Source organism: Lycium ferocissimum, chromosome 7 (genome assembly GCF_029784015.1).
Source record: "Lycium ferocissimum isolate CSIRO_LF1 chromosome 7, AGI_CSIRO_Lferr_CH_V1, whole genome shotgun sequence".
In the NCBI taxonomy this organism is placed as follows: Eukaryota; Viridiplantae; Streptophyta; class Magnoliopsida; order Solanales; family Solanaceae; genus Lycium; species Lycium ferocissimum.
Window position 1 is genome coordinate 1,452,441 of NC_081348.1, and position 17,778 is coordinate 1,470,218.

A 17,778-nucleotide genomic window follows, 5' to 3' on the forward strand; every position below is an offset into this window, starting at 1 on the left:
GTAATTGCACGTATTTGTTGCGACGTAACTATAATCGCCACTAAAGGTGTATTTTCTGTGACGACTTTCAAGGTCGCCACAAAATCCATGACTTTCTATGGCAACTACTAAAAGTCGCCATGAATCCATAACTATTTGTGGCGACGTGATTCGTAAATGTGATATAACATGGATATGGATATATGATATAACTTGTATGAAAACAATGGAAGCATGTAGGATTTTCATGAAAATAAGCATAGTGGTTCATATCTTGCATTTAAAAACCTATGGAATGCAAGGCATGGGAATTCATGGATTATAGACGGATTCCCAATGTTACACCCCTCGTGTTCGTAGTAGTAGAACCTATGACTTCCTAGTCGGGTATGCCCTTGGAATAGAGACCCGAGCTCGAGTTTGGAGGTAGGAAATATCTTACCCCGTGTACAAGGGTACCTGCAGATATTCCTATCAATTTATAGAGTTAGAAGTTGAACGAATCGAATCGACGCGATCTGAACTGAATCAGAAAAATCTGCAGGACACCAGTCATCGTCGACGAGTCGTCGACATGGTCGACGGACCGTCGATGTGCGGCATTGACAGGATCCCGCAGCCTTGCATCTGTAGGCACAGGTCGACGGAACGTCGACACGTCGTCGACCCGCTCATCGAATCGGACTCTGTAGCCTTTTTGGCTTCCAAGTATAAATAGGTGGTCCACGACCCTATTTCATATTTTTACTTCTCTCCAAATCAGAAAACCCTAATATATTCTCTCCTAATAATTTTCATCATATTAGTGAAGATTTGACAAGACCCGGACCCCGTAAACCCGAGATGATGAAGAAGAAGGTTGCTTCTAGGGTTTCTTCAAGGTTGTGAAGTTTAGGGAGTTGAAGTTGAAGAGATTCTTGGGATTCTTGACCCTCAAGGTATGTAAATGATTTCTACCCTTATATTTAAGTTGAGTATCAGGAGTTTTAGTAATTCTAAGTAAAAAGGATAGTTGGGGAAGTGGTAAGTGGATGAAAGACAAGATAGTGACTTAGGGTTATTTTAAGAGATGATTGGAAACGGGTTTACGTATACTTTGATATATATATATATGTGTTGTCATTGTTGATGTGAGTATTGTAGTTGATGTGGGATCGAATGAGAAGTTGGAGAGTTGTGAGCTTACAAAGGGAATTATTGTCTATAGTTCGTTGAGCTTTATATGTAATTGAGGATGGTTAGTAAGAGAAGTAAATAACCTAATTAAGCCCTGTCTTATCTTAATTGTAGACTTTCAAGTTCGAGAGGTAGAAGTTGGACGATTGAGTATACTTCCAGTATGTTAAGGTCATTTTTTTCTTCTTTTGGCATGATCCTATGATATGATCCAACAAGCGAGTAAGCGAGCTTCTATATTACTCTACTCTTAGAAGCATTAGAAGCACTTCAGTCTTTGATGTTCATGTATCCCATTTTGAGTAATCCTTCTATTCATGGGTACAGTCTTATGTAGCCAGTTCTGTTCATACAGTTTATTCATGCATTACATTCATTATATATTTATGTATATTGACCCGTGACCAGAAGGCGTTATATACGCGAATATTATATATATGTAAAGTATGAGGAGAGATATAGGCGCTATATATGCATTACTACTATGATGATGATATTGATTATGGCCACAGAGGAGCCAATATGATATGACGATATGCCATAGAGGCTTACAGGCGTTATATACGCACATACATCAGGCGTTATATACGCACACATATCAGGCGTTATATACGCACTCATATAGATGCACGACCATTATTGATAGGTATGAGCATGCATATTATGTGCCCATGAGTATTGTCGATTTATGCGTATTTAGGCAGATACTAGTTCATACAAGTACATGCAGTCAGTCATTTCAGTTTATGAGTTCAAATCTTATCCATGATTCTTATGTATATATGTTATTCTTATGCCTTACATACTCGGTACATTATCCGTACTGACTCCTCGTTACTCGGGGGGCTGCGTTTATGCCCGCAGGTACAGGGAGACAGACAGGTGGTCCCGGCTCGGTGGGACCTCTAGATCTAGCATGGTTAGTACGCTCCATTCGATCCGGAGCTACAGTCAGTTTTGGTATGCCCTTTTTAGATGTGTATACATATGGGAATGACGGGGACCTGTCCCGTCTTTTTTACAGCTTTTATTCCAGTAGAGGTCTGTAGACAGTTGTATGTAGTAGTCAGACGATGTAGCCTTGTCGGCTTCCATTCTTTTTTGTACAGTATATGTAGAGCCTGGCTGGCTTGCACTGTTGTTCCGCATGTTGTGTATATATATATGCAGATTGTACAGAGTTCTGATGTTTCTCTCTTATAAGATCAGTTTATGCCATTTATGGGCTTTTGGTGTTCAGTATGTTTCAGATACGTGTTTAGGGGTGTTTGGTCGCTAGAGGTCAGACTCCCGTCACGGCTCATCGGTTTGGGTCGTGACACCCAATAGCCAAAATGGAATATCAAGAATACAATAACGAATTATTAATACGAACATGGTATGTCATGACACATATAACTTAGGGTCATCCTGAATTAGAGTAGAAACCCTAGTTTTGGTAAAACTTCATAATTTGATAGAAGAACGTGGCATGGGGAAGAACAATGATGTTCCCACACGTGGATAGAAACCTTACACACCTTAATCGCTCCAAAACACACAAGAAGAATCAAACTTTGAAGAAGAATCCCAAAAACCTTCGGTTGAACCTTTGAGAAGGGTTTTCATGAAAACCCTAGGTTGGTAACATAGAATTTCACTTAGAATTCATGTATAATCATTATAATTCACTTAGGAATACATAGGAGGGACTTAGGAATACATAGGAGGGACTTACCTTGATGTATGAGGATGAGGAGAAGAGAGAACGGTCATTCTAGGGCTTGAGGATGTGAAGAATGAAGTGAAAAAGCCAAAAAATGAAGTTCTAAAGTTGTTGTAAAGGCCTATTTTACGCTCACTTTAGGCCCATTTTACGACCCGTAAATCAGATTTATGAACGTAAATCCCACCGTGAATCAGTAACAGTGTACTGGATCTTTTGGGAAATTTTACGGCCCAATTTTACAGCCCGTAAACCATTTTACGGCCCGTTTTATGGACCGTAAATTCTGCCAGGCAGAACATTGTTTAGTAAAACGTACATAACTTTTTATAAAGATGTTTTTTTAACCTCCATAATATACCGTTGGAAAGGTATTTCAAAGGGCTACAACTTTCATTGAGGAAGTTTTCCCAAATTCATAATATTTTTTTTTCGTATACTCACTTTAAGTGATACCATGTGCAAACTCACTTGAAAACATGCTCCTTAAAGTAACTTCTGACTTTACTTTGCCCAAGGACTCTTCTTATGACTTGATTAGGTTTCAAACACCCTTTCTACACATATTGGGTTCATTATACCCCATCTTATGAGTGAAACCTTAGCCCGAATGCACGAGGTGTTACCGGGCTAAAGTGTGTCATTTATCCAGCCTAATGGCCACATGATGTCATTTTCTCTACTATATTTGGTGTTCGAGACTTGACCTAAATTTGGCTCAACCAAATCGATGATCGACCCAAAAAGACCAGAGTTAGTATTAATTTGTGCAGCTCTCATTTAAGGATGACACAACAAACTTGCCCCAGCATGTTGACGCACCAGAGCTTTGATGCACTAATCGAGTTACCGAAAATCCACCTTTGAAGATACTCGCAAGCCGCAACCACATTTAAGTATCAAGAGTCTTGACTTCTCAAAATAAGAGGGGCATGTTGGAATTGTTATATAAAAAAGAGGGTCGTATTATGTTAGGGGAGAGTTAGTAATGGAAGTTGGTTGGCGAAGGGGAGTTAGAGTTATTAGTTACAGAAGTTGGTCGTGGATGCAGGTTGTTGATGAGGCATATTGGAGATCCTATGCTTAGTCACACTTACAGGGAGCAGAACAACGTAGCAGACATGCATATTGGCTAAAGAATGAGCAAGGACAAACTTTTGGGGACATAGTCCACTTGACAGTTCCTCCTTTAATTTGTGTGATGTTGATATCTTTAGAGCAGGCAAATTGGGAATTACTTTTGCTAGAAACATTATATGTTGTAGCAGTAACAGTAGAATTGATTCTAGTACCTTAACTCATTCGGTCTAGCATAACCGTACATTTTGTTATGGTGCATAATATCTACTATATAATTAGTCTTTTATTTGCAAAAAGAAGGAAAACATGTAGCAGATTGGCGGGAATATAGTTAAGGTTGGGACATAAGATGGGATGGGAAGTTTTCTTGCAACTTATTCATTAATGTGGAAGTAGTAAAATGTCTCACCCTCTCTTGTAATCATTCTTGTGTTAGATCCTTTAGGTGGTACTTTTTCAGAAGCTATTCTCGTTTTTAGCTACTTAGATCTCACTAATCTTGATTCCTGTGTTAGCTACGTACATAAGAGTTAGAACTTCAAGTAGTTTCTTGTAAAAAATTTATATATTGTGTATTCGGATATTGTGTATTCGGATGCTGGGTAGTACTTATTTTCCAGAAAAAGAGTTCACTCACTAAAAAATCTTAAGGAGAACTTTTGAAAAAATAATCTTAAGTAAAGCTACAGGAAATGAAGTAAATCAGTGCAAATAATTAGTAAATGAATGTATTGAATTGTATTTTAGCAACTTGTATGTTAGGTCACATAAACTTAACCAAAACGCTATTTATAGGTCAAAAATCCTATCGACTTAAAGTTGGCTAAATACGGTATGTTTCTTTGACCATGCATCATATTTAGTTAACACAATTTTCATCAGCTCATCAATTTCGACGAAGTCCAGTTATTTTTGTACAATTATCAGGTACCTTAAAAGATACTAGTAATTACATGTAACCCTTCATAAGAAAAAGAGATTATTAATCTAAAAAATAAGACACATTAGCTGCAATAACCATTAAAAATATACAGGCAAGGTAAAATTTCTCTATACTATGTATCAATCTATAAGCTAATTAATCCATTTTGACGAACTTAGGATTTATAGTGTTTTGTTGGTTAGTGTTCCGCCGTACCTTTAGAAACGAATTCTGATACTCTTCTGAATACTCCAAACATCCACTAAACTTTAGCAGCCTAATAACTCATATATTCTGTGAAAATAAATAAATAAGTAACATCCATTAATGGATGCCTTACTTTGACTTCTTGATTATTGTCCTTATTAATTGGCAAATTGTTTCCTGTCTCGTCCTAATTGTCACTATATATTGTCTGCAGATGTTGTTCTTCCAACAATGCACAAATAACTACGCGGTACCCGAGGTAGTTATTAGATAGCCTTAATTTGGTAGGCGAGACATTGGAATTCTTGTAATTTTGTCTTGTAGGAAAATTCCCTCATTCAGATAGATAATCTCAAGGTTGTATACTTTGAGGGTGCACAAATTTCACTGCTTAAAATTAATTAATTTTTTCTTTGGAGAAATGGTATATAAGATTGTTGGTTGCCTGATGATCCTGTATATGCATTGCATTTATGACTAGACAATTTTTTTTATCGAGTTTCAAATAGCTACGCACTTACATTATGTGATTGATAACACTCTAAATTTGCGTTGCAGATAGTAAAACACTCGTGACATTAAAATTCTGGAATCATCATTGATATCATCTCTTTTTCTTTTTCTTTTTCTTCCCTTATTGATATTAGCTATTTCGAGATCAAACTCTTTAATTCAGAGCCATAGACTGCTAGAAGACTAGTCCAAGGATATATGGCTTTATTGTGGAGTCATTTTCACATGCTTTCGCTGATCGTGTTTTACGTAATTAACATCGCAATAGCTGGTTCTCCAGTAAAATTTCTTCCTGGATTTGAAGGGCCACTTCCTTTTGAACTTGAAACTGGGTGAGCGAAGAACAACATTCACCCTACTTCAATCTCCTTCTCTTTCTTATGTGAGAATTAAGTTTCCTATACACTGATGGTGTATAGTGTTATCATACCATAGAATAAAATTAACCAATAACAATAGTAATCTTTTACATTAAATCTGATATGATATTCTGAAAACTAGATCGTGAGAACCTACTTACCAATTAATTTGAATTGACATTATTAAAATTCTTTACACTTGTTAGCATACATAACTTAAGTCCTTTTTCTTTTAACTATGCTTCTTGGTTTTATCTTTTCTCACTTACATGTCCTTTCTCATGAAGTAACCCTTCTTTTGTTTCTTTTTTCTTGTTTAGCATTTTGAGATTTTTAAAATCAGAAGATGATGGAATGACATCATGCATATTTTGAAGGAAAAACTGATTGATCATAGCTCATAAATTTCTTGCAGATTTTCACCTTAAATATACAAAGTTTGTCCCAAGGGTATCTTCTGAACTGATAGGTTGATCCTGGGACATAACTTAATAACTTAATTGTTTTATAATATGATACTTAATTCATTCCTATTTAGCCATAACTTAATTTTGTTTTGGTGATTCTTGTATCTCTTAAATATATAAGGTATATAGGAGTACGTGAAGGAGATGAAGTGCAACTCTTCTATTACTTTATAAAGTCACAGTCAAATCCTAAAGTCGACCCTCTCATTCTTTGGGTTGCTGGTGGGCCTGGTTGCTCCGCCCTATATGCCGTTGTGACTGAAATAGGTAAACCGCATTTGATACTTATATTTTTCTTTCATTCCCCACTTTTTCTAATTTTGTGATAAAAATTTCATTTATTTAGCATGCATCTACATGACTGTTTGCTTTAAATATGCTTTTAACAAACTTTTGATTGAAATTTTTGTTGTTATATGATTATTTTAATATATAGTGTTAATGATTATTGAATTAGCCAGCATAAAAAGTTTAGGGAAAAAAAATGTCAATTGTACATCGTGAATATATAAAGAAAAGAATTAATCCTAATGTTTCCTTCTATACGATACTCTTTCAGTTTCAGTATGTTTTAAAAATAATGATATCTTTATATATGTGAAAACTCTTTTATTTAGAATTTTTGTTTTTTTGGTTTAATGCCATGCTCTTATGCATGGTCATAAAAATATTAGGGTGAAAATCATTTACACCCACCAATTTTGTTTTAAAATCGAACTAGCCCCTCAACTTTGAACAATAGACATTCTCCCCCCTTTGTACTAATTGATTTTTTTAAATGCCTATTGTAGTCACATAATCAACTTTTGTCTTCTTTAAAATCATGATATTGTTTTTCTTATTTTTTTAATATATGTAAAAAATTTCCTATAAAAACTAAATATTATCTTTTGGGCGAAGAAAAAAGTGAGAAATACTAATTGAATATATAAGTTAATAATGTTCTATAATGAAATAAATTAGCAGAATAAAAAATTAATTTTTTTATTTGATAATCAAAACTCTAATATCCATTAATACAAGTGAAAATAACATATAACAAAAACTTTATAAATATATTTTAATGTAGGTAATACAAAAAAATTAATAAAAATAGAGACAAATTTATTAAATTTATTTATTTATATGGTAATGAATTTAAAATTATAATTTCAGAAATATTCACATACATACATACTTTAAGAGAGAAGTGAAGCTTAAATATACACATAAATACATGTACATACATCTATGCATACTTAATGCATATAATATTGAAATAACAATCATAAAAAATAGCATTAGATTTTCTGAGAAAATCATAAAAATATTATTCCACTTATAATGTTAATGAACTTAAATAAGAATCTACAAATACCAAGGTTAAAAAAATAAATAGTATATATAATATAAAAATGTATTACATAAATAGAGGATTGAAAATAATAAGAGTGAAATAGACATTACATAGGATAAAGGGGGAAGAATGTCTATTGTTCAAAGTTGAGGGGGGAGTTTGATTTTTAAAGCAAAGTTGGGGGGTGAAAATGATTTTAACCCAAAATATTATGATATGTTTTTAGTACATTACTAGTGTTTAATTTGTTTAGCAAACTCAGTTAAGCTAAAACCTACAGGACCAGTGCTATTTGTTGACAAGGAGTATGATGGGAGATTGCCAACATTGTCATCCAATCCATATGCTTACACAAAGGTAATACTTCCTAAAATGGGTTGTGCTTTATTACTTGGATATGGAAACATTTGTGAAAATACTTTTTATTTTCTGCCAAGTGCTAAATAAGTTTATTTTTAGGTGGCAAGCATAATCTTTTTAGATTTGCCAGTGGGAACTGGGTTCTCTTATGCTACTACATCAAAGGCAAATCATTCAAATAATATACAAGCAGCTGATCATGCTTATCAATTTCTTCGCAAGGCAAGTCTTGTCTTTTGATATTAATAATTTTTAATTATAGTACTCATACTTCTTGATGTGGAAACAAGAACTATATTTAATCTTTTTTTTAGTACTATTTTATATAGTGGTTAGTTGAGCATCCAGAATATGGCTACAATTCCTTTTATGTTGGTGGAGACTCATACAGTGGAATTACGGTTCCAATTGTTACTAACGTAATATCTTACGGTAAGTAATCAAAATATAGTTTTCTGTATAATCGATAGTTTCTTAATTTCTGCATGAATTGTAAGTTCTAACTCCCTCTCGTCATCATTAGACTTATCTGCAATATTATTTTGCAAACCGGCCGAAACATAAATTGTTCTATAAGTTCTGAATAATATCTGATAGAGTAAATAATTTATAATCTTAGCAATTTTGATAATAGATTAGACTTGCTTTTGGGTGAAATTTCACTCACAAAACTTCAAATTTTCTCCAAGTAAAATGCAAGTCCAAACACCACTTCAAGTTCCAAATACTATTTTTCAACACTACTTCTGTTAAAATCAAGACAAGGACGAGAATTTAGAAAGACAAGAACAATGGGAGAATTCTTTCTGCTTTGTATTCATCATAATGACCTCCTTATATACAAGTAAGGTCCTAATTACCCTAGTCTAATAAGGTAACTCTATTCTAATAGAACTACACATCCTATATTACCGTAATTACAAATTCACCATAAATAGACCAAACCTATTACAATTAGACTATAATAGGGTTCCCACCGACTCACTGATGTGACTGGACAACCGGTCCGGTCACATCCGATCCTCAATGCCCCCCCCCTCACCCCTCAAGTTGGAGCATGAGGGTCTCGAATGCCCAACTTGCCAAGCAAATATTCGCTGCAATTTGCTCGAAGCCTTTGTAAACACATCGGCCAATTGCTCACTGGTTGACACATGACTAGGAAGTATTATACCAGATTGAAGTGCGTCTCGGACACAGTGACAGTCGACTTCAATGTGTTTAGTCCATTCATGAAACACCGGATTTCGTGCAATATACAATGCCGCTTGATTATCACAGTACATTTTCACTGGAGATTTATGTTCAACGCCCAAACTATGAAAAATTCCCTTTAACCATTTCAATTCACAGACTGTTATTGCCATTGATCGGTATTCCGCCTCCGCTGGGGAGCAAGAGACAATGTGCTGCTTCTTGGTTTTCCATGATACGGGTGAATTCCGAAGAAGATAAACCAACCGGTAAGCGATTTTCGAGTCAACGGACATCCGGCCCAGTCCAAATCACACCATGTGTACAACTGGAGATCACAATCTTTTCTCATCACAATGCCTTGTCCCGGGTTCTTCTTTAAGTAAAGCACCACATGGAGAGTTGCGTTCCAGTGTGCTTCCTTCGGTTGCTACATGAATTGGGACAAAACATGCACATAATATGACAACTCAGGTCGCGTAAAATTGAGGTATATCAATCTACTGACCAGACGTCCCAAATTGGCTCCTCCGCCCAATGCCAAACCGTGATTCTGTTCCATGGGATTATTGATTGGTTTAGCTCCTACTAATCCGAACTTAGAGATTATATCCAAGGCATATTTCCGTTGATATAGAAATAACCCTGTTGGTCCACATGCAACTTTAACTCCCAGAAAATAGTTCAGAGGGGCCAAATCCTTTATGTGAAAACATGTGCGGAGATAGTCTTTGAATCGTTCAATGACACTATGGTCGTTTTTGGAGATAATCAAGTCATCCATATAGACTGAGATGTTAAGTTGCATACCTTCCTGATATATCGTGAAGAGAGAATAAACCAAGTACTATTGCTTGAACTCATATTTCATCAAAGCACTTGACAATTTCGCAAACCAAAGACCGTGAGGCTTGTTTCAAACCATACAAAGATTTTCAGAGTCGACATACTTGCCCCGGACTAGGAACACGAAATCCCGGTGGCAATTTCAAATAAACTTCCTCCATAAGGTCCCCGTGTAAGAAGGCATTATGAACATCCATCTGATGCAACTTCTAATTTCACGCAGCCGCAATTGCTAAGAAGGTCTGAATGATTACTACCTTAGCAACCAGAGAAATCGCTTCATTGTAGTCAATTCCTTCCTGCTGTTTATTTCCGAAAATGACCAACCGAGCTTTATATCGCTCGATTGTGCCGTCAGAGTTGTACTTGATCTTGTATACTCATCTACATCTGAGTGCTTTCTTATCCGTGGCAATGTTTCTAATGTCCACGTTCCATTATCTTCCAATGTTTGGATCTCTTGTTGCATGGCTTTTCTCCAATGTTCCTTTTTCATTGCCTCCGAGAAGGTTTTTAGCTTGTTTCCCGTGGTGATTGTTACAAGGAAAAATTATCACAAGATATATAATGAGCTAAAGGATAAGGCGCACCTGAGGATTTCTGAGGATCGGGCAGATGCATTGATGGACTTTGTTTCCGGAATGTTTCAAGGACGTAGTCGCGCAACTGAATTGATTCATGCTTCTGACGTTTACCTTAACCCAATTGTTCTTCCGGGGGCATTTCGTTGGTTTGGACACCTTCTGTTTGTACTTCCTCTATGTTTTCTCTATCCAAACCGACATCTGTCCGGTTTATTCTGGTTGATCCGTAGGTTCGGTATCCAGTGTCCGTACTTCATCCATCCGAGTTTCGCTCGTACTTACATTGTCAGTCCGGTCTTCTTCAAAGTTGTGTTGGTTTCTTTCTCCCTCCATTTCATCCGAGATCACTTCTATATTGTCGACCAAGTTATCTGATCCTACATCAAAGGAAAACTTAGTCTCATAGAAGTCCACATCTCTTAAGACTAAATACTCATCGTTCTCTAAGTCATCAATCTTCAACTGTTCTGTCCGTAGGGGCATCCCAAGAAGACACATCTACGACTCTGACTCTCAAAATTGTCCCTCGTTCTTCCCTTTGTGTGTGCATAACATAGTGACCCTATTATCCTTAAGTGATCATAATGAGGTGCTTCCCCGTATAAAATTTCATAGGGGGCTTTTCTATTCAAAACCGAAGATGGTGTTCTATTGATCAAATACCCCGCAGTCAAAACACATTCTCCCCAAAATTTGATCGGAAGATGACCCTGAAATCTCAATGCTCATGCCACATTAAGAATGTGACAATGTTTTCTTTCAACTATTCCATTCTGCTGTGATGTCCCTGTGCAAGGTATTTGGAAAAGAATTCCATGTTCGAAGAAGTAAGTCTTCATACATGTGAACTCAATTCCGTTATTGGAATTAAGTCTTCATACATGTGAACTCAATTCCGTTATCACTTCTAACAATCGTCACCCTCTTACCAAACTGCCTATCCTTCAAGGAGAAGAAACTTTTCAAGATTTGGGACACTTCTTTCTTATCGACTAAAAGAAAAATCCATACGGCTCGCGAATGATCATCCACAACAGTAAAAGAATATGAAGCACCATAGGAAGAGGGGTTTCTATACGGTCCCCATAAATCACAATGAATCATTTCAAAAATATCCGAAGCTATATTAGCACTTAAAGGAAAGGAAAAACACTTCTTGTTTGCTATTCCCTTGGCATACATCACATTCTTTATCTAATCTAATACTAGTCTCTTTTAGGCCTAATGCTGTAATGGACTTCGTTACTTGTGCTGAAGGATGACCTAACCCTTTGTGCCAAAGATCAAACCAATCGACTACCTCCGCCTTCATAGCTCATATCCGCGGTACATATCGGAAATAGTAAAGCCCACCTTGACGCTCACCCGTTCCAAGAAGCTTCCTCATGCTGGATCCTAAATAGCACACATAATTTTGTTAAATTTTAATCACAATCTAAATGATCAACAAGTTGAGACACAAAAACTAAATTGTATGTTAAATCCAGAACATAAAGAACATCCTTCAACCAAATCCTATTATTTAGCCTGATTGTTCTTTCTGTCATGGCCACCGAGATACTTCCATCCAGAAGCCCAATCGGACACTCAAGAATGTCTCGCTGATTGCTCAGTTTCTCCAGATTACCCGTCACATGGTTGGTAGCTCCGAAGTCAATAATCCAGGACGAGTTTTCGGTCTTACCATCCATCTTGCCATTCGATTTATTCCTTGAGAATTCAACACGTGATTCAAAGTCTTCCGGATATCATCGCTCAAATTGTGAGGTCCTGTCCCGTGTGTATTCACCAGTCCTGTCTTTGCTTGAGTTCCTTCTTTGAAAACCAGGATGTTCACCCGGTAGTTTCCTCTTCCTCGACCGGATCCCAGTCTACCCCTTTACTGTTGTTGCTGTCCTCGTCCTCTTCCTCTGTTTTTTCATCTCCTTTTTTATTTCCAGGCCACCAATCCAGATAGCCAATGAGTCAAAAATGTCCATCCACATGTCCGGATCTCTTGCAATATGTGCAGATTGCACTGTCATTTTTCCCATCACCTTGGTCACGGTAAGGGTTTCTCTTGTGTACGGCAAAAGTCATGGTTTCACTCCGGTCCTTCATTTTCCACGTGATTCCTCTCACACGATCTTCTTGCACCAACTTTGGATTGACCTTGTTCAATGATAGCCACGGTTCCTGGGCCAGTGTGTTCGACCTCACCGTTCCATACATTGCATCATCCAATCCCATAAGGAAAAGATGCATTTTTTCTTCTTATCTTTTGGATTGTAGTGCTGTCCCTAGATTGCATGTGCACTTTCCGCACGTACAAGTTGGAATCTGTTCATAATTCACCAATTCCTCCCACAGCTTAGTGAATTTTCCATAGTAATTCGCTATGGTCCTTCCCTCCTTCTTGCACTCCGCAAGTTGCGCCTTTAGTTATTACATCTGAGGGCTGTTGATAACGACGATTGCTCTCGAATGCTCGTCCATAATTCTTCCGCTTCTTCTTTATGTGAAAACGTTGAGCGAAGCATTGGTTCTATGGTGTTGCGAATCCACGACACCAATAGCGAGTTTATAGTCCACTAATCTTCCAAGTCCGGCGACTCTTTATCCGGCTTCTTGATTGTGCCGTCGATGAAGCCGAGCTTCTCTCTTGCTCTTAGGGCTGTCCTCATGGATCTAGCCTATTCTTCATAATTCTCACCCTTCAATTGGACTTGTGTCACCACAATTCCAGGGTTATCATTCGATGTAATGTCGTAGGGAGAGATTATTTTTCTTTGGGATTTGTTTTGTCCACCCGCGATTCCTTTGCCGTTATTATTGGTTTTTTTACCGTCACCTGTCATTGTTTTAGGGTTCTTGTGTTCTTTCTAAAGTGGCTCTGATACCATATTTAAATCAAGACAGAGACGAGAATTTAGAGAGACAAGAACAATGGGAGAATTCTTTCTGATTTGTATTCATCATAATGATCTCTTTTAATACAAGTAAGGTCCTCCTTAGCCTAATCTAATAAGGTAAACCTTTCTAATAGAACAACACATCCTATATTACCATAATTACAAATTCACCACAAATAGACCAAACCTATTACAATTAGACTAGAATAGGGTTTCCACCGACATAGGCATTCACCGACTCAACGACGTGACTGGACAAACTGGTCCGGTCACATCCAGTCTCAATAACTTCAAAAACTCACTTTTTTTTTTCATGTTTCAATTAAATCTATGGCCAAAAGCTAGCTACATAGGTATACATATAATATTACATGTAGATTATACACATATTATACACGGGCCCATTAGTTTTAATTTAATTGGTTAAGTGAGCGGCTATTTAAGTTAATTTTTAATTATTAAATAACAATTTTAAAGAAACCAAAAGGCGCATCCCAATCAATGACAAAAATGCCAGACTTCCCAAAAAAATTTAAATATCCCAAAGAGATTAAGAAAATGTCAACATTAACTATTTTATTGTCTTTCTCTGATCTATGCTTTGTGCGCTTGGCCTTACATTAATAAAATTTAGGCTAATTCACACTGTAAATTGTATTAGTAGTAATTCAAATCATCCAAGCTAAATGTTTTCTTTTTAATACATTATGTTTTTCCTAATTCAAAATGGTTGTGATTTATATTAACCGTATACATATTTGAACTCAATCATTTGATCAGACAGTAATTGTTAATTAACCTTATCGCTAATGCAGGTATTGACATGGGAATCAAGCCAATTATCAATCTTAAGGTTTGTAATCATACAAAATTTTCATTTGAAAATATACGATCATCTTTTTCGATATTAAACAAGCTCATTCTATTTTCTTAGCTAGGGAATCATATAAGTTGTTAATACTAGCTAATCCATTAGTTTCTTGAGTCATAAGATGTCTACGAACTCATAAACATGGTTTTAACATTATTTTCTGAGTTAATAATGTTGTTTTTGGAGTTAAATCTTCATTTTGAAATGTATGTATCAATGCTGCAAGTGAAATGAGCCGATCCTAATTTCAACTAAAACATCATATGCAGAAGGAAAAAAAAAAGGTTTGCATGAGATATAGTACACTGCGAATCAATTACACAATTAATCACGGGCAAACAGAAGTTGTCGTACAAATTCTACGGCTGTTGATTTATCTTCCATAATTTGTCGACAAATTTGTTGCAGGGATATATACTTGGTAATCCAGTAACAATTATTCCTCATGAAAATAACTATAGGGTTGCTTTTACACATGGAATGGGGCTTATTTCTGATGAACTATACGAGGTATATATGTACACAATTATTTTGGTTGAGTACTTCAAAAATGTTGTCTTACTTTTGTTATAAATAATTCTCAAAAAATATATCATTTTTTGAAGAATTTAACATAGGTGTAAAAGTACTTTTGAAGAAACTGAGCGACATATATATATTTCATAATTAATAAGGAATGATTCTATTTTATTCGACATGTCTGCTTTTATCAACATTCACTGGGTTTCTACTTCTCTTAATTAAATAGTCATTGGTAGCTAATTGTGGAGGAGAATACGAGTATATAGATCCAACTAATGCAGCTTGTTTACGGGATGTGCATACATTCCAAAAGGTTGGCAATCGTTTCCTTTTGAACCCTTTTCCGGGTTTATTTATTTTTTGGACAAAAGATTTAGTATTAATATACTATGTGTTTATTTGTATAGCTTTGTAAGGGAATATATGAATACCATATTCTGGAGCCACTTTGTGATCCAGTTATTTTAGAAGTTCATCAATCACATTACTCTAGAAGATCAATGCATGAGATGGTAAAAAAGCTTAAGAATCCTGCAACGCTTCCTGGAGTTAAATGTCGAGTAAGATATCATGATTATCGATTCGCTAATTTCTACATACTTACTATAAATAAATAAACCTTTTATTTTTATTCTATGTTGACTTTATTAAAATTTGCAAATGTATTACATTCCAAAAGCGTCATATAATTAATAAAAGGAACATTTTCGTGAGTTATTAGTATTGATTTATTATATAATCATAGGATGATTGGTATGAGCTCTCTGTGATTTGGGCGAATGATGATAAAGTGAGAGAGGCTCTTCACGTTCGAAAGGTATGTAAATTTTTTTAATCAAAGAGAAAGTGCAGATTAATATCTGGAATTTAATAAAATGCAGAGTAAACATAATATAGGGAACAACTGGAGCATGGGAGCAATGCAGAAGCAATTACCCCTTCACATTAACAATCAACAATACTCTACCATATCATGCATATCTTAGTACCAAAGGTTATAGGTCTCTTATTTACAGGTAACACCCCATCATTTTTATATATATACATATAGGGTGTGTTTGGTATGACGGGAAATGTTTCCCATGGAAAATATTTTCTTGGAAAATAAGTGAGTTTCTTACTTATTTTCTAGTATTAGGTAAGTAAGCAAAAAAAATATTGTCCCAAAAACATTTGTTTGTAATCTAGGAAAACACTATTGGGTTGGGATGGAGTAGGGATTGGGTGTTTTGGGGTGGTGAGGGTGGGATTTGGAGGCTATTGGGGGGTGGGGAGGAGAAATGAGCTTATTGGAATGCCACTTATGGAACTTGTTTTCCGTACTCCCACTAGTGAAGGCATTTTCCTCATTTTTAAGTAAACTTGTTTTTTCTAAAGAAAATATTTTGACTAACCAAATATGAAAAACATATTTTCTAAAAAATGTTTTCCTCCATGCCAAGCAGACCCATATTAATTCCATATATATATCGTACAATTTTCTGAAGAAGGCCATGTAATTGAACCACCTTTCAAAATGGCTCAACCCCTATAGACTGCCACATATTGGAGATAATTTGGTTTTTAGTTTTCATAATATTTTTATTTTCTTGTGGAACAGTGGTGATCATGACTTAGATGTACCATTTATTGCGACTCGAGCGTGGATATCATCGCTAAATTACTCCATTGTTGATGATTGGAGGCCATGGCTTGTCGATGGCCAAATTGCTGGGTGAGTTCCTAACCTAATCTTTTATATAGGGATAGGGTCAAATTTTTCTCTGTTATTATTAAAAATTAAATGATTTTTCTCTCTGTTAGATTATTGGTTTAATATTACCCCATCACTGGGCCGAGAAAATGTTTCATTTTCTCCCTTGCCCTCTATTGGAGCTCCAACTTCAATGTTATGCGAAAACAATAGTCAAAATTGAGGGGTGAATTTGATATTCTTTCTAAAAATATTTGGACATGTGGAGTGCACCTATTTCACACTTAAATCTATTAGTTGCAAGGGCAAGAGAATATGAATGAGACAAAGGTAGTACGAATGAGACAAAAGTATAACGAAAAGTAAAATTGAGTAATTTCAAATTGTACATGAGCAAGTTTAGACTTTCTCCATTTCATATAAAGTTCTCTGACTTTGGATTGCATTCCAAAGAGTTAAAATACACTCTTTCATTGATTTTTGTACAGATATACACGAGCCTACGCGAACCAAATAACTTATGCCACATTGAAGGTAAGAGAAAAACTATAGTTAATCCTTTAATGTATGAAAGTATAAATAATTGAATCTTTTCATGCCTTTTTTATATAGGGCGCAGGGCATACAGCTCCTGAATGGACGCCCGTTGAATGTTTTGCCATGTTGAAAAGGTGGATCTCTTATGTACCACTCTAGTTGATTTCAAGATCTCGAGTGAGAATCTCTAGCTCATCAAAAGATTGGCAAGGTCTTTTTGTGTCATTTGCACTCTAATACATTGCACTGATCAAAATCAACATTTGATGATCAAAAAGTTCTATTGTTGTTGTAATCCAAAAAAATAAATAGCAAGGGAAGTTCGTTATAACAGTTCAATATCCTCAAAAGTGAAGTTCCACTCTCCTATATATCTGTGTAATTATAATTTGATGTAATACTGAATTATGCAAATATGTCTTTGCTATTATATTATCATGACCCAAATTAGGGGATTATAACTGGAATATAATGGGCTCGCCCCACTAAGGGAACTATCTTAATTTAATTTAAATAATGTGGACACATTTATTGAG

General features: G+C 35.7%; 1 protein-coding gene across 1 annotated transcript; it reads left to right on the plus strand.

Moving 5' to 3' along the window:
• The first annotated feature begins 5,807 nt into the window (after nt 1-5,807).
• LOC132062458 (serine carboxypeptidase-like 12) lies at nt 5,808-17,401 on the plus strand. The gene is made up of 14 exons (XM_059455030.1): nt 5,808-5,914; nt 6,530-6,675; nt 8,025-8,101; nt 8,204-8,326; nt 8,434-8,536; nt 14,435-14,472; nt 14,899-15,000; nt 15,239-15,325; nt 15,420-15,572; nt 15,758-15,829; nt 15,910-16,028; nt 16,613-16,726; nt 17,194-17,239; nt 17,318-17,401. Exons 1-14 carry the CDS (start codon nt 5,808-5,810, stop codon nt 17,399-17,401), a joined length of 1,371 nt encoding a protein of 456 aa, XP_059311013.1.
• The last annotated feature ends 377 nt before the right edge of the window (nt 17,402-17,778 follow it).